The sequence below is a fragment of the Tinamus guttatus genome, unplaced genomic scaffold, assembly GCF_059628265.1.
Source record: "Tinamus guttatus ecotype Peru unplaced genomic scaffold, ASM5962826v1 Tinamus_guttatus_pri_ptg000287l, whole genome shotgun sequence".
Lineage (NCBI taxonomy): Eukaryota > Metazoa > Chordata > Aves > Tinamiformes > Tinamidae > Tinamus > Tinamus guttatus.
In genome coordinates this window covers 1-15,739 of record NW_028288821.1, presented here as the reverse complement: position 1 = coordinate 15,739, position 15,739 = coordinate 1, and the positions used below count along the sequence as shown (strand labels likewise).

The 15,739-nt window shown below is 47.8% G+C and overlaps 1 protein-coding gene across 1 annotated transcript in view; it reads left to right on the top strand.

Annotated features, from left to right (window-relative positions):
• The window catches only part of LOC148594164 (androgen receptor-like), a gene marked incomplete at its 3' end in the record, with an annotated part of 35,766 nt that extends 20,032 nt beyond the window's left edge, over nucleotides 1-15,734 (top strand). The window contains exons 3-6 of the mRNA XM_088527622.1: nucleotides 92-208; nucleotides 7,318-7,605; nucleotides 14,234-14,378; nucleotides 15,614-15,734. Of these exons, the coding sequence (XP_088383748.1) occupies nucleotides 92-208; nucleotides 7,318-7,605; nucleotides 14,234-14,378; nucleotides 15,614-15,734 (671 nt within the window). The remainder of the gene's footprint in view (nucleotides 1-91; nucleotides 209-7,317; nucleotides 7,606-14,233; nucleotides 14,379-15,613) is intronic.
• Between the last annotated feature and the right edge of the window lie 5 nt (nucleotides 15,735-15,739).

Here is a 15,739-nt window from a genome sequence, read left to right as displayed (position 1 = left end):
CTTGGCTGGGAGAACTGAAGGCCATTTCTGCTCGTACACCTGGTCTGGCTCGTTTCCCCTCTCCACGTGCTGTTTCTTGTGCTTCTTGCAGGGAAGCAGAAGTACCTTTGTGCCAGCCGGAATGACTGCACCATCGACAAGTTCAGGAGGAAAAACTGCCCGTCCTGCCGCCTGCGGAAGTGCTACGAGGCGGGGATGACCCTCGGAGGTAACCTGCAAGCAGCAGCGTCTGTTCCGTGCGCCCGGGCAGCCCGGCTAATCGTGCGGATAAGTAATGTCCTTGCTATCTTAATACCAAATGTCTGGGTAAATGAGGCTCATGGAGCATGAAGAGCTTCAGGAAAGCTCTGCAGTTTCCACTGACAAAAAACTCTTCCTTTATATAAAACCTTGTTCATCAGGAAAAATATATGAACAGCCAGGTAAAGTGGATTTGCGCTTGTACCAAGTCACTTTGAATTGCTCACTCCCATTTCAAATGATTTTTCACTGGCAAAAATAGACGAAGGGGCATTTTTCTTCATAAAAATATGGCACCAGTATTTTTCTTCTCTAAAGGGACATTGCTACTGTACCAGTAGTTAAATTCCTTGCTATAACATGACTCTTTTCCAGATACATAAAGCTAGCAAATGTGTAGCTATACCAAAGCCTGAAGAAGTATCTGCTTCCAAAATCTGAGGCTTTCTGAAAGCTACAGTCCAGACCATACAAAACCACTCTCGTCTGCATCGAGCAGGTCTCCTTTCCTGACCGAAACCTTGGGATTTCTGCAGAGCTGTGTTCCTTGCAGCTGCCTTGCTTCTCTCTACCTCAAGGCCTGAGAAATGTTCAGCATACAGTAATTTCCAAGCACCTTTGAGCGAGCGTCCTGCAGGTTTAGTTCCTGTGGCCTGGGGGTGCAAGGGGAGCGCGCCGGAGGAGTCTAGCAATGTGGGATGCCATGGAGGGAGCCAGGCATTTTGCTGAGGTGCTCGTGGCTTTGCTGAGGCGCCTTGCAGAGCCCGTGTGGTGCCGCACGTCGTCTTGAGGTGCTTGTGGCTAGAGAGGTTCCGTTTTACTGCTCCTCCAGGAGCAATGACTTCAGTTTTATTTCCCCTGAGCAATTCTCACCGCTCAGGCGCAACGATCTCCCGCGTGGAGCGGAGCAGGCTCCAACCTGCTTGTGCCACCTGCTTTGCAGGCAGGAAATCTGGGAGAGCGGAGGCAGCTCGGGGCTGGGCAGCAGGGAGACGCGGGGACGTGGAGTTTCTGCTCTCCCCAGTTAGGGCAGAGAGAACAAGCTCATAGAGAGCATCCTAAAACCAGCCCCTTTTGTGTGTGAGTGACTTGTGCCAAGCCAGGGAGCATCGGTACGTGGGGGCGAGTAGCCTGGCGGCGGGATGGAGCTAAAATGCCATGTGTAGGTGAAGTTGTGAGCAGAAGAGGCTGCCAAGCCCTGGTGGCCGGCTGCGTTGTGCAGTCAGTCCATGGTGGCTGCTGCACGTGGACTTGCTGCTGTACAACCTCTGCCCTCCTTGCCGCAAGTCTCTGTCCTGTCCTGTCCCACACGAGCTTTGCAGTGCTTGTGCCAAGGGTTTCCTGCATTTGAGTGGTAGGAAGGGGTCCGGTGATGGGCTAAGGCTGTCCGCCTGCTCACTAGTGTTAGCCAGGGAGCGTCCCTCCATCCTTCCTGCAGGATCTGGTTCGACCTCCTGCCATCTAGTCCCATGTCGAGTTGGGCATGAGGAAGGAGGCTGTTTTCCTGGAGACATCCTGGCTCTTGGAGCCTTCCTGCCTGAATGCCTTCATTCTTGCTGGAGTTCATGGTGAAATTTGCTTTTGGGTTTGGGGTTTTTTTGGTTCGTTTGTTTGTTTTCTTGTTTTTATGGCTCCTGGCGATGCTCTGTAACTCTGGGTCTCCTGGAAGTGAGGACTTCTCCAGGAAAGCTTCAGCACTTCATGGTCAGCCTCGCAGTGTCACTGTGGCAGCGCTGTCCCTGCATTGCTTATGTGATTCCTGGGCTCTTTGGGGCTGGAAAGGGCAGAGAGGAGGAATCAAACCCAGCTCCACCATCCTCAACCAACCAAAGGGCTCTTTGTAATCCTATCCAAGACAAGCACGTCCTTATTTTTCGTGGTAAAGTTTCCTTAAATAAAAGCAGACATCCATCAATGCAACCCTTCTGTAGGACACACTGACAAAATGCTAATACTGATTCCACCCCCTCTCCTTTTTTTTTTTTTTTTTTTTTTTCCTTAAGCTCTTTGGGTCACCCTGACCTGTTCTGCTTGGTCTGTTTTGCATTTGTTTTTAATGTTGGTTTAAAAGTAATTGTTAAAAACATGCATGCTATGAGTGTCTCCACAGCTATTTCTCCCACAGCAGAGGCACAGCCTTCGCAAAGGCTTCCAGGCTCCAGCCACTTGGTCTTAACTGCCTGTTAATTGCCAGTCACTTGGAGGGAGAATAGGGCTGACTGTGAGCAGCAGAGCCGGCTCTGAGGACGGTCAGTGGTAGGAGGAGGTGACATACTGAAGCCTTATTTAGGACTCTGCTTTGGCACAGAATGGCAATATTTCGAAGCACTTCATTATTGATTGAGATCACTCTGACCTGAAAGCTGAAATCCATTAAACGGAATCTTCTCTCCTGATCAACCCTATAAAGCCAAAGAGAGGAAAAACATTTAGAAAAGGGTAATACTGCTTTCCCTTGCTTGGTTCTGCTAGTGCTTTTTCCTCCCTGTCCTGCAGGACCCCTTCCTGTTGCAGGCTGAGGTATCTGCATGGTTCTCCGATGCATTTCAGTCCAGATGTGCATTGACCTTGTCACTGTGCACACTCGCACCCAGCCACCGTCATCCTGTCCCAGTGGGGACACGCACATCCCTCAGCGCCCACCAGTGCTCAGCTGCACAGCTCTGGATTTAAGGCACCTGCTGTTTGTTTGCCCCCAGTGCATTTTATTCTTAGCATGCATACGGTATAGTGTAGCATCCCATACACCATTCCAGTTCTGCAGACTAAACGTATGTATGCCAATGGTCTGGATTCCCAACTGGTTAATGTTGGACTTCGCTCCTCAGCCAACAGCTTTGCCTGTGAACCTGCTGCCTAATTGCAGCACTCCCAAACATGCAGGACTCGTTGCTTGTCAGGCTAGAAGACTACAGCAGTAACGGTGTAGATCCCTCGGCAGCCCAGGACGTGAGTCATACCTATACATATTCCTAACTCAAGTCCATTGTGGTTAAAAGAGAGCTTGTGTCTTACAAAAACAAGTGATATTGATGCGAAAGTTTCCAGCGCTGGAGAATCTAACACACTTTTTGCCGGGCTGCTGCAGTGCTTAATAACTTCCACTGCTGCAATAGTTGGCTCTTGTTTTTCATCTTGTCAGTCCTTGATTTCCACCAACTGGATCATCATTACTACTCTACTTCCTAGATTCAAAAGCTACCCTAATGAATTCCTGTTTCCCCAGAGAGTCTGTGTAGGCTGTGACTAAAATAACCCCTTTGCCTTCTCCTCCACAGCCACTAAATTAAATTCTTCCTTGCTCCAAAGGGCTTTTTCTTGTCTTTATTATTATGACTTCTGCAGTTTGCCAACATCTCCCTGGCGGTGTGACCCAGCCCCCTGTTCCCTTGTGAGCAGCATTGGTGCTCAGAGCTGCACCGAGATGCTCCAGCTCCGTGTTCTCCTTGCTGTCACCGGGGATCCTGCTAGTCCTGCAGCCTCTGACTCACGCTGCCAGCTCAGGGTTGTGTTTACCACCAACTTTTCTGAGAATTCAGGCTTCGTAGGATGGAGCTTATCCTTCTCAGTATACAGCTCACAGTTTAAGGTGCTGCATGTACCTGTTTACAATGAAATGCAGTGTGTTAGAGGAGCCTGAGCATAGCAGCAGACCCTGATCAGTCTCATCATGACTAGTTCTTTCCTTTCATTATTGTATTCCCATCTTAGTATTGCCCTACAGACTTCATTCGTCGAAATATTTAATTTTCTTTTTGAATTAATATAAATGTTCGAAAGCACAGGGCCGAGAGCAGCCCTCATAAGAACCAAACCTGTTTGATAATGTTTCAATATTTATAGTTACATTCAAGAGGCATTGGCCAGTTGATAGAAGATCATTTCTATTCAGCAGTATCATTTTATGTTCTGTTTTTTTGACTCATATGCAAACTGAGTCAGATTACTATGCTAGCACTATTATTTTTGTCAATTAAAATTATCATGCCAAAAAGAAAAGTAGCTTGATAGGTTCTGTTTTCAGCAAACTGAATGTTGATTCAAGTTAACAAATAATTTGAAGAGCAGAATAAGTCAAGCCCTGTTTCAGCTTTTCAGTCATTTTGCCTGAAGCTGAAATCAGACTGACATGCCTACAGTTGACAAAGGCTCTTTGTAATTTTGAATACAAAAGTAGTTTTATTCCAGTTTCCTAGAACTTCTCAGAGTTTGCAGACTTGTTAAAAATCACTATCAGTAGCCCAGAGCATTCCTAGACCAATTCTTCAGAAACTGCTGGCTGAAAGTCATCCACGCTAAGCTGCTTAAAACGTGTATAATTGCTGCAATTGCTCTGTAACGTGCTCCCTAGTGGCTTTTGCAGTGCTGAATATTTTATCGTGATATCATAGTATATTACATTGTCTGGGCTTTTTCCAAATGCAAAAAGAATACCTGCTAAACCAAGAATAAAACAGGATTTCAAATGCATTGCATGTGCAGATTGCGGTCGCAGTGCATTTGTCATTGTTATGAGGCTTCCTGAACGATTTTTTTTCTCTAGTAACAGCAAAAACAGACTGATTTTTTTTCTTGTTTTCAGTCCCACCTGCTGGGACTCATCCCTCCTTAGTTCAGACATCCCAGGTCTAGACTTTCACCTCGCTTAGCTCCTCCTGGAACTGAGAGCAATGGGTGTCTCCCTTAAGAGCAGATCCATTGCAAACATCTGTTTCTGTCCACGGTTATCAAGGGAGTCAGTGAAATTAGAAGAGATGAGTCCCACACTGGGGTCTGCGATGGTGTCAGAGTATTTTGGAGATACGTAGAACAAACCAGCTCCTCCCTGCATCGACGTGCTAGGTCTTGGTTCCAGGTGCCTTTGTTCCCAGTCAAGGGCTGAGCAGTAGCTGCCATCAGCAGGGCTTTTGCAGAAGAGAAGCAAAATTAAGGTAAACGTGCTTGTCTTTGCTATGGGAGAATTGTTGTCTTGGGAGCTGTGTTTGTGAGAACATCTATCCGGAGCCCAATATTTTTCAATTTGAAATAAGTGTGAAGTAAGATTCCAGTAAGGCCAGGTGGGCTATTTCAACAGCTGAATTTTGGAACAGATTAACTACAACAGTTTTACAACCTAGAGAAGTCCTCCTAAAAGCTATAGATTTTTATACTTAGTGTAATCTAATCTTCACCTCTGAAGCTTTCCTCCAGCTAATAGCACCAGTATTTCAATGATCTGTGGAACAACTGCTCCTGTAAAGCTCAGACGTAAAGCTCCTCTGAGTTCCTGTCTGGCTTCACTGCCTCCTGGTGCAGTGGTTTATGGCTGTAAACTCAGGCGAGCCTGTTTTTTTCTTGCTTCATGGAATTTCCTTTGGCCCTAGAGAACTCAATTGAAAACATTTTAGCATTTAAACCAAAGGCTACGGAACGTGGCTTTCACCTCAGACGGAGCTAGCCTGACGCCTCCTTCCTCCATTAGCAGTCGGTTTTTAGAAGCGAGGACTCATCTGGTGCCTTTGCACGTCGCTTGTCCAAAACAAAGACGAGTTGCAGCTTGCGGGGCCCGGCTGTGCCGCCTGCCCCGGAGATCGCGCTGCGCACGGGAATCTCAAGGTTGCGGCGCGGAGCGGGGCTTGCCAGAGCTGCTGATGGATGTGCGAGCTGGAGTCCGAGAGGAGAGGCTCTTGTTTTCGCTTTGGCCTGTGACCCACACAAAGAATTGCTGAAGTATGTCTCACTGCATATGGCCTTGTTTTCCTGTTGCTCTTTTATTTTTATTACTGTTTTCTCCTCCTTCTTTTATAGAGCAGCCTGCCTTAATTACACTTACAGTAGATCATCCAAAGTACATTACTTAAAGAGCAGTGTTTTGAATTGATTTACAGAGCTGCACTTTAGCTTGACATTTTTATGTTTCACTGCTTATTTTTCTAATTACAGCTGAAAGGAAATTTCAGATAAGTATCATGCAATGTAGGAGCCAAAACCCCAAGGACAATGGGCTTGATGTTATATTCTTTGCTTGAATTAAACGATCAGCTTTTTTCTTTAATTAATTAGGGGGTTTTGGAGCCTATTAAGGATGAAAGCAGTAATATCTACTGTAGCCTGCCAACTCCTGCTTTGCTGAACGTTGTCACATAGGTATCAAATTAGGTAAACAGGAACTCTACGAGAAATTGGCCGTTGTGCTTGTGACGCTCCTGGTGTGTTCTGTTGGCCAGAGGGTATTTGTGATTGAGGAACAGGTGTATCCCCAGGAGAGACTGCTCTCTGCGGTGAGGTGGGCACCTTCATTTGCTCACTGCAGTCTGAACCCCTGAAGTCTTCTGTCCTTGCTTCCTCTGGAAGCTGACCAAGAGACCAAGTCTACCACTTCTCACATCATCTTTCATGGGTTGACTGGGAAGATACCTGGAAAAGAGCCGTGGAAGCACCTACCAACCTTTTAAATATATCTTTCATAATAAGTTTGTAGAGCAGTAATGCAGCTGGACATACCTGGCTGCACAAGAGTTGGGGCAGGAGGAGTCCCATGCAGAGAGAAGGCCATTGCCCACCTAGGAGCTTGCTCTTGGGTGCAGCCCGTTTCCTGCTCTTACGCTGAACTGGGGAGGTCAAAAGCATTTCAGTGGCTGCAGCAAGGTGAGGACGGGTGCCTGTCCCATGTGCCCTGAGTCTGGTGCCAAGTGGAGCTCTCCAGCTTATCGCATTAAAGTGCAATGAGGATTTTTGCAGAGCGTGATCAGATGCAGAGTTTACGCATGGGTGGCTTTCCTTTCTAAACACATGTGAGCAGTTATGTGAATCACTATACCTTTCCTCTTCCCAATCCTTCCTCTTATGAGTTGCACATAGCTGCATCCAGTCACTGCTGAGAATGTAAATTATGCTTGGGGTTTTTTTCCCTATAAGACTAATGACCCTCTGAATATCCTCGGGTAGTGTGTGCCCCCTTTTCTCCTTATGTAATGTCTGTGTATAGTGAGTAGCTGCTGCTCTTCATCAGTTTTGCTTTCATTGTAAATGTAAGTGGTGGAGCTGGAAGCCAACTTCATTTTTAAATGTTGTGCTAAGATGTGTTGTTTTCCACAGCCCGCAAGCTTAAGAAGCTGGGCAACCTGAAGATCCAGGATGATTCCGAGGCAGGCGGCTCGTCCAGCCCCGCAGAGGAGCAAGCCCCCAAGATGGTGATGACCCACATCGATGGGTACGAGTGCCAGCCCATCTTCCTCAACGTCCTGGAAGCCATCGAGCCCGGCGTGGTGTGTGCTGGCCACGACAACAGCCAGCCCGACTCCTTCTCCAACCTGCTGACCAGCCTGAATGAGCTGGGAGAGAGGCAGCTGGTCTATGTGGTGAAGTGGGCAAAGGCCTTGCCAGGTGAGAGCAAATTCACCAATTCCCCCTCTTTCCCATCGCCTTCTGAGAGCCCCCTGCACACCCCATTATGGACATCATGAGGTCGTAGAACTCATGTTTGCACTTATAGCATAGGTTCAATTCCTCCTCCTGGAGGAAAGAGTGATTTCGCTAGGTGAATCAAACGCATGAGGTTTCACAAAGTGAAATTCAGGAGATGAAGCTGCACGTCTCTAAGGCTTGGGTTTGAATTGCTGCAAAGCTTAATTGGGCTGTCTGGCAACTCAGCAAAAGTTTCTGTCCTTAGAATCTGAAGTCAATTAGTTCTTATACAGTTACTTTAAGGATGTCTTGACAAAGATATGTGAGCCCATTTGTTATTAAGTGGTTACATCTGTGTATGTAATTGCAGTAAAAGCATTTTCCTGAAACACTCCCCAAGGCCATGATGCACGTGCCCCATTGCTTTGCACCCGATCACAGCAGCAAAACTGTCCAAACATCTCCATATCACCTGCTCTTCCTATCTGCACAGCCTCAGGGACTTGGAGGTTCCTGCCTGAGCTGGGAATGACAAGAAAACTCCTTTGCAACTGCTGTTTGACCTGAGACCTCTAACATTGCCTCTTTCAAACGGGCATTTATTCAAAGGAGCTAATTCCATCCTCATTTCTTGACCTGCTTTTCCATATTTAAGTTTTATTAATCCTTCTATAAACTCATTTTCTTTTTTTCCCTTTTCTTTACCTCTATTTACTATATATCCTTCCATCCAAAATGCTGTCTGCTTCTTCAGTGCTGCTTATTTGCAGGGAGACGGGATAAGGAGTCTCTGTGGACCCTCGCTAAAGTTACACGATTGCAATAGGTGCATTTCAGCCGCTAAAATATGAGGATGATTTTTGCTGAAATCCACACTAGAGGATTGGGCAGGTTTCGTACCGTACGCGGTGACCCACTTTGCAGACGTGTTTCTGTGCGACACATTCCGCAGTTCGCCGTGTGGCCCGTTCCGGCGGTGATGGTCGTGGCTGGCGCGGGTGGCAGCTGGCACTAACGTGTGCCCGGGCTGTCATGGGGTGCTCGTGCTCATCCTGGGGAGCTACCGGAGCGTCTCCCCCAGCTGCCGCCCGGACCGTGCGACCCTCTGGGTGCTCCGAGCAAGGATCTTTTTCCTCTCTCTGTTGCTCTTGGCTTCGTGATTTTGTCTGTCCCCTTTCAGGTTCCTCTTTCCTTGTAGAATTCCCCAGTAGGTTCCCTCTTTATATATAAATACTTAAATACCATTTCCTACATTTTTTGTTCTACTTAGAAGAGAGGGAGGTGAGATTTTCTTTTTTGCTTAGGTCTTTTGTTGTTGTTGTTGGGGAAACTCCTGTGACCTTTGTGGTTTGTTGTCTTCCTATACTCTAATTCTGAAATTCCTATATGAGCTCTTTTATTTTCTCTTTGAGAACCACTTCCCCTTTTCTCCTCCTCTAAGGTTGCCCCTCCTGAGGTTTTGCAGTTGAAGTTGTCCTGGGTCAGACACACCTAAGAGAAAAGAGTGTATTAAATGTCTTTATTTAGTATCTCTGAGAGTTTATCCTCAGAAGAGGTATGATTAGCCAGCCTGTCCTTTTCTGGGAAGGTTAAAAAAATCAGGAAAAAAGAAAACCAAAAAATAAAAGTAATTTCTAGAGAAATTACTAGGTTTCTGGAAAGTCAAGATTAAGTGCCTCCCCTACCTGCTCACCCTCCCTGGGCCTCTGAGACCTGTGGGCAACTTGGGAGCAGGCTTATCCTGAAGGAAAACTCCCATTTTAGAGCCCCTGGAGAGGACTGGGCTGATGAGACCGTCTAACCTAAGATGCTGAAACTGAAAGATAATCTCACTTCATTTTGGGCAGACTTTAGCCTTGGTCTAGCATCTCTAGCCTTGGTCTAGAGCCAGTGAGAAGCTAAGGACCTTTGGATCTGCTTGGAGGGACCCACATTGCTGGCCAAGAAGGCATCCTCGTTAGCCAAGCCTTCATTTAGAGCTCTGCCCCTCGGGGTGTCTCCCATGCGATGGATGACTTGGGAAACCTGCAGAGATCCAGCAGTGCCAAGGCTCAGCTCCTCGTCTCGGTCACCCTGGCATGGAAGGGGTTGTTGTCTCCTCTGCAGCCAAGTCAAGGCTGCAAGACTCAGTGCTCCCTCGGGACGTGCGAGGGGCAGCGGAGGTCTTCCTCTTTGAGATCAGTCCTGTTAATCTCTGAATAGCAAAAGAGAGATACAAAATCCCCAGGATACTGCTTTTTTCTTTGGCAGTCAGCTGATCTTGCACTACAGGCTGATGGAATGTATTTATAATGAATTCAAAGTTGTGATCTGGGGGTATATTAGGACTGGAGAGTTTCCAAGTGGGAATTGTTATCAGCGATATAAGTGAGAACATCCCCATCACAGATACATGCCATTACAGACAGTCTTTTTTAGTACTGAGGCTGGGTTACCGTGTCCATTGTGATTCCTCCTCTGCCCACTGACTAAATGAGTTACAAGCATCAAGATCACAGTAAGGGCAGTGGGACCCAGCCCTCCTGCCAGCACCCTGAGACGGCGGCATGGAGGTGATACCTGCTCCTCCTCTTGATGAAGTGCCAGAGAAAGCAAATGATAGGATCAAAGGAGGAAACAGGAAAATAAGGTTTTCTACTTCAGCCCTGGTGATGAGCTGTAGGCAGAGCTTTTGCTTTCCCAAACTTTGCAGTCTGTACAGAGGTAAAGGTGCCCAGGAGGACTGTCGGTTTAAACAGCCCTAAAGCACTGTCATTTTAAAAGCCCTGTTCCTTAAGTTCTTGAGTAAAAAGAGCTTTGGGCAGCTTGTGAAACCAGGCACCTTCTGCGCTGGCTCACCTATGTCGGACACGGGGATTTCTTCCGAGAGCACTTTGCGACGCCACCAGACCCGCCGCACCGCGGAGGGCCGAGGTTACGGAGCTGAGTAGTGTTAATGGGAACCTGAAAGTGCTTTGAAAAACGTTTCTGTTCCTTACAACCTTGTTTTGCTCTTCTGTACTAAACCCGACCCCCTGCCTCCAAAGGCCTGGTGCTGCGTGACGCGCTCGGCAGACACGGCCCTACCGTGTGGCGACGCTTGCAGCAGTCACGCGCGGCCGGAGGACCGGCCGGGCCTCATGACAGTGAGGTCATCCAGGGAAAAGTGACGCTGCTGTTTTGTGTTTGAGTAGTCACTCGCCCTCTGAAAAGACAAAATACAGTGGCCAGAGAGGAGGAATGCTTATGCCAGCCAGGTTTCCCTGGGCTGTGTGGAGGTGGTGCCATCTGTCCCCAGCCCCTGGACTTGTCCTCCGAAGCGGGAGCCGTTATGCACGTGCAGAGGGCCAGGTGTTTAACAGCAGTAATAACGAACCTGCAGTCAGCTACTGTCATGGTATTTTCCAAGGCAGGAATAACCAGTTGTCACCGGCAGTGCCTGAAGAGAAGAGACCCATGAAGAGAAACTTGGCTGCTGTGAGGGGCGGTCCGTGTCTGAAACAAGCTCAAATAACTGAATTTCATTGCTTTGAATTTTTTTGGTTAGTCCTAAAAGATTCTCCCATGATCTATAGAAAGAACAGAGGCTTTTTCAAGTGTAGGACAGCCAAAGATCTTACCAGGGAGTCACGCAGGGCTGGCGAGGAGCAGGGCTGGCATTTGTCGTGGGGAGAAAATGCCCATGGGAACCCATGGCCCAGTTAGATCCAAGTCATGGTCTCCTGGAAAGATCAGTAGCCACGGCTTTTCCAGAGAGCTAATGCAGGACGGAATTGAAAAACCTATTTAATTTAAATCCATAACATACATCTGATTCAGTGCAGGTGCTGGGAGTTACAGTGTGCCAATTAGAGAAATTCAGCTGAGACATTAACTTAGATGTGCTGTCAAAAGATCAGCTTTCAAACACACTTTTATAAAAATTGCCTAAAAGGCAGCAAATGAGAATTCTACAGTCCATTCCCGAAGCTGCTAGGAAAAGCCTGTAAAAATAAAAGGATTGTGAGTATATGGGGAAAAACACCTTGGGTGTCTCTGTGCTGCACAGCCACCCAGTGAAGGGGCAGTGCAAGACGTGCGCTGTGACTAAGGTCTCATTAATGGAGGTGTTCCTGTAATTAGAGGTGCTGCAAAATCTCTGCCTCCTTTGCATGTAAATTAGGGCTTTAAGGATATTTTGTTTACTTGGGTTTCTGCTTGGAATTTGCTACCTTATAGCATATGTAAGTCACACTTTAACTGAAAGGATACAATTAACTGTGACTCTTTTTCCATGTCTGGACAACAGAATTTCCAGAATACAAAAGGAGTATTCATTTATATTAGAAATGTTACTTTGTGGTAACACATGAGATTTTAAATTGCTGACCTCCTAGGGATATGTCATTCTGACAAAGCAGGCTGCACACCAAGAGAGAAGATAAAGAACCTGTTTATAAACTGTGCTACTTTAAAATTATTTGCAAGAAAATGGTTATACTTTCAGCTTTTTCAAATCATTGGAACATTTATTAATTTTAAATTTGCTATGGCTTATCTATGTAGGAGTTATCATTTGGGTCTCTTCAAACTATGCCAATACTAAAAGCTTAACTAGATATTATGACATTAGATTTTTATCTATTTTATTTTACATTGATTTTGCTCATAGAATCTCTAAGGTACTTGCAGAGGGGGATAGATTTCCAGGGAGTAATAGGCACTTGCTTTTCGAACCCTTTTCTTAAAGGTATTTTGGACTGAAAAGTGAAATCAATGATCTCTCTTAGAAGTGTCAGCCTCTGCGATTCTGGAACCTGGTTAGATGAGCAGAAAAATGAGCTCAGAAGTCCTTTAATCATAGACTGTTGCCTTCAAATACTTCTTAAAACACTAGTCAAGCTTGCTCACATTTTTTTAATGAACATAATTACAAGCTAATGAGCAAGTACAATTCTCATGCAAAAGGTTATCTGCAACTTTCAACAAATATGTCGAAAAGCTGATAGTGAATTCTTCTTTGGCTGGATTCACTAGATAAGTAGTAAAGGATTTTTATTGCATATAGTACTGCAATTAAATATGAAATTCTAACCAGGATGAGCCCTAGAAATGAGTGGGACTAATTTATGGGGTTTTGATCTGTCCCAGTGCCAATCAGTAGCAATGTTCTGTGAACAGGTTTCACTCTGGCTGCCTGAAGGTTAATGCGTGCTCGGTAGGCAGCCAGGAGTCCTTAGAATGGAAAATTGCCAATACACCTTCAGTGGGACATTGCACAGAGCTTTTATTTTTTCAGTCCAGTAACATGAAAGCTGAAAGGAGAATGTACAAACTTCGAGTAATTTTAGTCAGCAGTAAAATGCGGCTTGTGCTTGTTCAGAGCTGACAGCTTCCCAAGTGAGAGGGAGACACTGATGATTATCCGCTGAAGGAGTTAGAATTGTTTTGAATTTGATTGATGTAGCGCATAATTTTCTTGTAAATCAGATTATATTTGGCTGCTTACAAATATCCGGAAATTTTTCCTCAAGTGCACTCACAAAGGACACTGTGAGTGTGTTTGTGTGTGGATTATAAACATGCCTCTGATTTAGCTGTGAACTGTCAGCTGGAAACACTGGTTTGAACTGAACTGATACTTTTCTTTAGCTTGCAATTTGGCAGAGATATTTAATTATTCAACAGATAAATGTGATATGTATTATGTATAGGATAGACAATCCAAAGATGCTCATTTTGTGACAAGGCTTTGGGGTATTTATGGTGATGACTCTCAGCATTTTATATATATTAAAATCCATTTGCCTTCTTTTGGTGAAGCCCTGAGCTGTTGACAAAAACAGAAGTTTCTCAGCAGATTTCACCGAGTGCTGGAATTTCACCCACGGGAGGTAATTGCTTCCCAAGGCTCCGGTTTTGTCCTGGCGCAGGGAGCTGCGGAGGGGCTCGCACTGCGCCGGGGCTCCCACTCCCCTGCAGCTGTGTTGTTTGCACAACGCAACAGATTATCCTCAGCTCTTTGTTTCTCTTGCTTTTTCCAGCCCATTTCACACTGTAAATGTAAATGTTGTGCAGCAGGGACTTCAGAGTTTGCTTTACGAGTGTATAGGATGAGGCACAGCCCTCACTCCCAGTTTGTAATTAGTACCTGTAGGAAATGAGTGACGTTAAATAATAACTTGGTGCTGGAAATGCTTAGGACCTTTAATTGCTCTGTTTCGCTGTGACTTTTGGAAGTCGCTGAACTATGTCCTGCTGTGCCCTCTGTGACTGTTGGGTCCCAGAGCCTGGCTTGTTCATCTCCCTGGGACTTGCAAAATCCTCAAGTGCTGTTTGTGAAATTCCTCGAGCCGTCGGGAGGAGGAGACCTGCAGCGCGGCATCCCTTTCCCCTCAAGGACTTGGCTGTCCGTCGCCTGCTCTCTGTCTCCTCCGCTACGTGCAGAGCAGCTTTGGGCTCTGGGGTGCTCTGACTTCCTCCCCATGCGGCAGCACCGGGTGCCAACGGTGCGGGGCCGCCGCAGCGGTGCCAGCGGCGGGTGCAGGGCACGGTGTGGTGCAGCTGCAGGGCCAGTGTCACCTGGGCACACGCCTGGTGTCTGCTGGACCCGCTGCGGGTTTGTAGCCTTGCTGTGTCTCTGTTACAGGGTTCCGTAACCTGCACGTGGACGACCAGATGTCCATAATCCAGTACTCTTGGATGGGTCTTATGGTTTTTGCCATGGGGTGGAGATCTTTCACCAACGTCAATTCCAGGATGCTCTACTTTGCTCCAGATTTGGTCTTCAACGAGTAAGTACTCCCCAGGGGCAACATGATGTTTGGCTCCCATGGGTCCTGGGCGAGGAATGGGGCGGCGAGGAAGGTGCTGCGGGCGGCCGCGCGGGCTACGCGGAACGACCTGCTGTGGGCTCACCCGGCCAGCTCCAGGGGTGCTGCTGGGTCCGTAGAGCAGCCCGGCAGCAGGGCCAGGAGCAGCCCAGGAGCTGCAGAGCTCCTGCCCTTCCCGCCCTTCCCTCCGAGCTGCTGTTGCGTAGACTCCCCTTGCCAGCTCCGGAGGAGCAGTTCACCTGGAGCTGCCTCCTTTTCCAGGGTTTCCTGTTCTCAGCTCCACAGGGCTGTGGCCGTGAGCAGACAACATGTGAGCGAAGGGAAAGAGCGGGGGAGAGGTGCTTTATCTTGGGGGGACACGGGACGACGCCTCTGCAGCTGGAAGTTAAGGAGCAGACACACCACGGTTCTGACCCAGCTGCACGGCTGGAGAAGCCAAAATGGGAAATCCCGGGAAGCAGAGGGCTGTGCCCGGGCACTCGGCTCCCTCCGCTCCATCCCCCGGAGCTGCAGGGGGTGTCAGGGCCTGCTCTGCTGGGGCTGCAGCCTCTGCAGAAGGACAAGGGCAGGGGAGGTGGAGAACATGGGTGTCCTGACGTGTGTGTGGAGCCTCCCAGGTGCTCCGGGGCTCCCTGTGCTGTGGTCGCTGCAGTGATCTCCTGTTGTTGCTGACACAAAGACAGGGTCTGTAGGAAATGTTTTTGTTCTTCCTGGGTAATCCCAAAATGCTCTTCTCGGTCACGGCCTTGAAGAGAAAACCCTGTTCCTTTACGGATCAGTATGAGGGTAATTGCCACGACACTGCTTTGCTGTTTCGAATGGAAGAGATTAGTTCCTGATGGTTGTGCTCCGACATGGGCTCAGCCTTAGGGAGGTTTTCTTGACACTAGGGTAGCAAGGTTTGGAATAAAGAAGCAGTGAAATAGCAACCGTACACCTGCTTGGGCACTGCGGTCACATCTCGCATCCCTTTGGGACAGCCCGGGTTAGCGAGGCATGGCAGTGATTTTCAGGAAAGGAGTGGATCAAATGCAAATCCCAGCAAATCCCGGGCAGCCGCCCCTTTGCAGGCAGTGGGATTCGCAGGGTGTTGACCACGTTCCCCTGGGCCGCGCGGCGCTGCGTGTTGCTCGGCCCGGCAGGAGCGTTGCCGGCAGCGCAGCAGCCTCCGCAGCAGCGCTGTGTCTGCCCACCAGGTACCGCATGCACAAGTCCAGGATGTACAGCCAGTGCGTCAGGATGCGGCACCTCTCTCAGGAGTTCGGGTGGCTTCAGATCACGCCCCAGGAGTTTCTCTGCATGAAGGCGCTGCTCTTCTTCAG